Source organism: Carassius auratus, unplaced genomic scaffold (assembly GCF_003368295.1).
Source record: "Carassius auratus strain Wakin unplaced genomic scaffold, ASM336829v1 scaf_tig00215912, whole genome shotgun sequence".
NCBI classification, from domain to species: domain Eukaryota; kingdom Metazoa; phylum Chordata; class Actinopteri; order Cypriniformes; family Cyprinidae; genus Carassius; species Carassius auratus.
In genome coordinates this window covers 1,092,045-1,098,651 of record NW_020528306.1, presented here as the reverse complement: position 1 = coordinate 1,098,651, position 6,607 = coordinate 1,092,045, and the positions used below count along the sequence as shown (strand labels likewise).

Genomic DNA, 6,607 nt, shown 5'->3' with positions numbered 1-6,607 from the left:
CAGTCATATATAGTGATGCTAAAATACACAGCTGCACCACAACCATATTTAGCATATTAAAAAAGTACATTTGCTGAGTTTATCCATCTGGATGTGGCAGAAGATAAAGTGTGCAGAAAGGATGCAGCGCTCAAAATGGCTCCCATAAATCTGGGGAAGCAGGTTCCCTTAAGATCAAGGCTGTGTGGAGACTTGAGAAAATATACTGACTCGTCCACAAAACGAAATAATTCAGGAACCTTGATATGATGCAATGGAATATATTTAATATACCATATATGAGCAAATCTGGGTTGATGTAATCAGAGTAAAGTGATTCATCTTTCACCTGTGTTTTTTTATAAAGATATGTTTGAATTCATTTTGTCAACTCTTCATCCCAATGCCACAGTTGCTCTAGATCTGTAACTTTGTAATAAGATACACACATTTTCAAAACGGTTCTCAGATACAGCAAGCGAGCATATATCTGTAGTGATATATATATATATATATATATATATATATATATATATATATATATATATATATATATATATATATATATATATATATAATTATTATTTTTTGCATGTAACCAGCTGTTTCTGATTGTAAATCGAAAGCACATTTAAAATCTCCCAGTGAGTTACCGTATCACTGCTGCAAAAGCTGACAGAAAAAAAATGTTTTAAGCATGTTCCATTTTGTTGCGTATATCAGAGAAAATTCATGCGCAGAATTCCCAAACAAAATGGAATTTTCATCAACTGTCATGCCATTCATGCAACTTTGGTTTCCAGCAGTGAAAAGGTACAACAAGACCATGAGTTTTGTGCTTTTTAGTTCCTTCATGGGTTCAGGTTTCCCAGGAGTTCTGGGGTGAGGTACCCCATGGGCATGGTTGGCATTGCGGAGAGATGTTTGTTTGGGCTGTGAGGGCATATCACGGGCTGTGAGGGAGGAGGATTCAGGAGGAGGCTGTGCTGGGCGTCTACCTCCTGCACTACAGTATAGTCTGATACTGGGGGCAGTATGGGGGCCGGAGGAGCTTCAGGAACCAGGCACGGCGTCTGGGAATCATTGGCGGACACCAGGTACTCGACATTCCAGAGGTTCCCCTCAATATCTTGGGTTGAGAATGCTTGGTAGCCCTGCTCAGGACCAGGGCTGGGTGGCATATCGGCAGAAAGCAGCCTGGCTGTGTTCTCTGAGGTGTAGGCTCCATCGGAAACCAACTGGAATTGTATCTTCTTCTCATTCTCTTCTTCCTTCTTTTTCACCGGAGGGCTGTTCAGTTGTCCAGGTGAAAGCACCACTCCTCCTGCTGCTGTGAAATCACTTACTTGGGCATAAAAGTCCATGTTAACCCAGCTGGGCACAGTGGGTTGTGTTTGAATGGGCGTTTCCTCAACTTCGGATGTCTGCTGGATGCCAAGATCAGAGATGGATGAGCTGCTTCTGGAAACCAAAGGCAAGTCCACGGGTTTAGGGCTAGCACGACCTGACTCGTTGTCACTTTTGAAATTCAGGAAGTGAGAAGAGTCTGAGCGGGACAAGCCCAGCAGATGTTGTGTATCAGAACTCTCATTCTTCTCTGCAGGGTCATCAAGGTCCAGCTGGATGAACTCCACCCATGGATCCTCATGGTAGAAGTCCGGCTTGTACATATCTTGACTGCTCAACAAAGAATGGAGCTGGTCAAGCTTTCCATTCTGTCAGTTAAGGGAAATATATATGGTGTTATTAGTATCAACAAAACAAGTCCCATATACAATCAAATAAAACTATGATAGAAAAAAAAATACAATCAATAATTTTTTTAACCAATCATCATGCATCAAAAATATTACATTTATATGTTGGCTTAAGTGTGTTTGTTTTCGAATTGCTCGTGGAGTTTAATTGTTTAATGCTTACATTATGCTCTAAAAATGGAGTACGAGGGTTGTTTAATTAACAAGTCCCTGAGCTATCCGGAGGTTTTAATGATTACGGGAGAACACCCACAACATGTCAACAATTATGACCTTTTCAAAACAATCAAGTTCTGCAGTGATTCATGCCACTTTGCAAATCATGCTAGGTTTGAACAGAGGCTCAGGGCCCTATCTTGCACCCAGCGCAATTGACTTTGTACACCGACGCATGTGTCATTCCTATTTTGCACCCGCGCAAAGCGCGCTTTTCCCTCCACAGAAGCACGTCGCTAAACTAGTGAATGAACTTGCGCTCCCTGGGCGGTTCAGCGCAAAAAAGGAGGCGTGTTCCGGCGCAAACAATCCCTGGTGCTATTTTGCTGTTCCATTAAACAATTGCGCCACTGACCAGAAAAAACATAGTCTAAAGTCAGTGGCGCGTTGCGCGTTGTTCATTCTGCTATTTTAAGGGCGCAAGCTTGACCATAATGTATAGCGTGCACAACGCGCATACACTTTGCTCATGTAATCTACACAGATGCAACAGTTATTTTTGCAAATCATAAATTGTTACACTAAAAAAATATTAACACATGAGATGACGGAAATCATTGTGGTGTGACACGAAGATGTGAACAAAATAGGCATAAATCTAGCTTACAAATTATTCAGGCTAATTATTTTCCCATCCCCATACAACACAACTTCTCTGTCTTTCACTGCTCTTACAAGAACATCAGTCTCCTCGGCTGTGAACCGCTCCTGGCGTGCGCCTGGTAAATACGCCATAATAATAGCAATCCATAATGGAACTTGCGCACCTGCTTTTAAAGGCAATGTTGGATGACGCTCTGATTGGTTTATTTCACGTTACGCCCAAACCACACCTATGAATAATGAAGCTACTTCAGACCAACCCATTTTAGATTTGCGCCGGGCGCAAGAGCCATTTATCCCGCCGGGAAAATAGCAACAGCGCCGAGACCCGCCCACAAACTTACTTGCGCTTTGCGCTTTGACACTTGCGTTTCAGATCGTTAAAATAGGGCCCTCAGTCTTTTCAGTCTAATTTTATAATGCAACGATTTAAACAATTATTATGTAACAGTCTTCCTAATATACTTATTCATGTAGACACATCATTGTTTTGGTGACATTGCTGTAGTAATTTCTGACTAATTCTTAAATCAAAATCTTTTTCAAAATCACTAGGTTATGCATTTTCCATGCTTTACTTCCTCTGTTCCACATTATTATAATTACTTGCAGTTGCAAAAACAAGACAAATATAATTCTTATTAAAAGATTAACAAAATGATCATGCACGAAATCATATAAAATTGTACATGTTTGATGCAAAATTACCTTCAGCAGCTCTGGGTCGATACCTCTAATTTTAGGTGCAGGAATAGGTGGTAAAAATATCACCATCAACCTGTGGAAACAAAATGATCAAAATATTGTAAATGAAAACCATTATATGCATTTGTAATTGTGTGTTGCTCCTGGGTTTCCCTGCTTATAACTTAACATGAAAACTAATTACAAAAAAAAAAAAAAAATAATAATAATATATATATATATATATATATATATATATATATATATATATATTTATATATATATATATATATATTTATATATATAAAATATATATATATATATATAAAACATATAATTTAATAAAATAATTTAAATCTTAATGGTTTAAAAAAGTGGGGCTCATTTTTATTGTGTAGAATCTAATTTCTGACCTCATTTCAATTTTTTCTTCCTTTTGATTCTGGGTTGAAATATAACCATATCTGTGAGATACAACACGTAGGTTTTTAAAAATAGTTAACTCACTTCTGCTGCTGAGAGAAGATGAGGAGGACAAGAAGAATCACCACTCCGATCACTCCAAAAATTAACACCAACGTCGTCGGGAACATTGATTCTGTGCAAAGAAAAATGTTCTTTACTTACCCTGGAGCAATTTGCTTAACTGATTCATGATGGTTCACCTGCACAGCTGCTTTCACTTTGTGCAAACAACAAGTCAAGTTCTTGGCGTCAACTAACCTTTGCTTGGTATCTGCGCCACATGCACAATGATGCTGTTACTGAATTCGCCAAAGTTGTCAAAGGCTAGCATCTTGCAGCGCACCCGGACTTCGTACTCTTTGTCAGTATGCAAACCGTAGATTGACTGCTGTGTGCCACTCTCCAGATCCAGCTATAATAAGGATGAAAAAGTAAATAAAAAAAGAACAAACCAAGGGATTGAGAAATAAACTACCATTTGTGAGCCATTACATTTACTAGAGACAGATTTTCTCAGGGCTGTCAACTGAATGTGTTGAAATGGTAAAAAGATTTAACGTTCATTTAGTTGACAAATTGCAAAATGGATTACAGTGGATCAATGATATGGAAATAAAACAACATTTAAAGGCAACTATAAAGCCACTTTTTTCAATGCAATACTATTTAATTGTTTTTCTCCAAGCCTTCCTTTATATTGTAACATTGCACTTTTATACTAATCTAGCTTCAGCACCATATTTTGACCCACAGAGAGAATAACTGTCAAGAACCTCAATAAAAGTTATCCGTAAAATTTATAACTGAAACTCTCTTGAGGACACCAAAAAGCGAATGTACTTATATGTGGCTTTAGAAGAGGGCCTACGGGAATAACTATAACAGCGAATCATTCCCCTCTGATCTGTTCAGGACTGTCAACATATGACAGTGATTTAACATGTGGCTCAATGTGGTTTTTCGTATGTCTGCTCAGTCAGAGCAGGACTGCCGGGCAGGCCGGGGGGACGTGTAAACCGAAATAGCTCCAGAAAATCCCGCCAGATGCAAAGATCTCCCTGAATTACAGAGCATATATGACTGCTCTGGACCAGTGGTGACCCTTTAAGAGTAGATGAACACTGGCTTATAATGTGTCTCCAACACAAAATTGGGTGGTATAGCCAATTTCCTCCACAGCAATGCCTGGGAGTCCATCGAGACAGGAAGATCAAAACAGCCTCTGTGGTAAGGGTCTGATGAGGTCTGTTCTGTGATGGTCTGATGAGCTCCACAGACAACCTTTTAAAGATGGATTCCCTTGGTTTACGTTATTTTATGCCACAGCACTGCTGAACATTTCATCCTCATTGGCTGGTAAAAACTTTAAATGTTAAGGTTTAATGTTACATGTACTGTAAATACTACAGTATTAACCGTAAATTATGCATAATTGCATGCATCTATCCCTAAACCAAACCCCTTATCCTAACCCTTACCATATAGGTAGTACATGTAGTTAATTAATATTACACAGTACTTAACTGTATAATTGCACTGTATCAAGGATACAGTAAAATAAAGTATAACCAAGGATAGTTTTAATATATTCCGACGAATGATATATTATTTAGGCAGCATTTGCATATTCATACTTGCTTTAACATCCTTTTATCAAAACACTGAGAGTAATACATAAATAATTAATCCCAAGATTGTTGACCATATATAACTTTTCTACATCATCTTTAAAGTACGAGCATGTGTATGGTTTATAATCAAAATGAGTCTCCCACACACAATATTGTTTTAGAGATGAAAATCTGAAAAAGATCTAATGTGCATGAGGTAAATGTTGGATAAGTAGTGTGCATACACTTGTAACTGTTGAATTATTGAAAATAAATGTAACTTTTTTTTATCAAGGTTATGCTAAACCTTTCATAAACCACTCTTCTTTTATTCTTCTCCAGTATGAAGTGCTAACAACATACCATTTCCCAGTGGGAGGCATTCCTGACCCGGTAATGAACCTGGTACACCAGGCTCATCCAGCCCATCTGCACATCTGCTGATGGAGGGGGAGCCCAGCGCACAAGGACGTCAAAGTGCAACCCTGAGCGACTCACGTTCAGTAGAGTCCAGTTCAGCCCAACTGGTGGGTCAGGATGCACTGGAAAAAACACAAAGAATTTTAAGTCAGGCCTCCAACACTGATATTTCTGTAACCGTGTCCATGGAGCGGTTTCATAGCTATTAACTGACCTATGTTCTCCACTGTAAAGCAGGCCTCATCATAGGTTATGTTCTGAGGAACCGAGCGCAGCTGGACGCAGTAAGAGGTCCAGATCTGTGTGTAGGTCTTGTTGAAGTAACACTCGTTTTCCACAGTACGTGTGTAGTCTGGACACTCCTGCCACTCAGAGAGAGCTCTAGATGCCATTCAATGAAGCACAAAAACAATATTAAGCAAAATTATATGATGTATTTAAATATTAAACACCCCAGTACATTGCACTGCATGAGTATTTAGGTAGCTGACTTTAAATACTTATGAATGAACATGAAAACATAAAAAAAATACAGTTTGGTGAAACATGCTATACTCTATCTGAAACCATTTTAAACAACATTTTATTATTGTTTTTAGGGGTGCACCGATCGAGATCGGGCGATCGTTAATGCGCATCTCGTCGGTAAAGGCGGTTCTCTAATCAGCGGTAAATTCCCTCAGGTGCGTGATTTCACATAGAGCAGCTGTTACTACACAGATCCATTGTTAACTGAGAAGCTGCGCAAATCCACGTTCATCATCAGCATTTATTTGTGCAACTAGTCAGTTAACAGCGGCTCTGTGTAGTAACAGCTGCTCTATGTGAAATCACGCACCTGATGGAATTTACCGCTGATTAGAGAACCGGCTT

General features: G+C 38.9%; 1 protein-coding gene across 1 annotated transcript in view; it reads right to left on the bottom strand.

Moving 5' to 3' along the window:
* Nucleotides 1-610: 610 nt before the first annotated feature.
* The window catches only part of LOC113096320 (growth hormone receptor-like), a 28,642-nt gene continuing 22,645 nt past the window's right edge, over nucleotides 611-6,607 (bottom strand). Inside the window, exons 4-9 of the mRNA XM_026261660.1 lie at nucleotides 5,949-6,115; nucleotides 5,678-5,856; nucleotides 3,963-4,116; nucleotides 3,747-3,837; nucleotides 3,264-3,333; nucleotides 611-1,694 (exon numbers count right to left, since the gene is read on the bottom strand). Of these exons, the coding sequence (XP_026117445.1) occupies nucleotides 831-1,694; nucleotides 3,264-3,333; nucleotides 3,747-3,837; nucleotides 3,963-4,116; nucleotides 5,678-5,856; nucleotides 5,949-6,115 (1,525 nt within the window). The 3' untranslated portion in view covers nucleotides 611-830. The remainder of the gene's footprint in view (nucleotides 1,695-3,263; nucleotides 3,334-3,746; nucleotides 3,838-3,962; nucleotides 4,117-5,677; nucleotides 5,857-5,948; nucleotides 6,116-6,607) is intronic.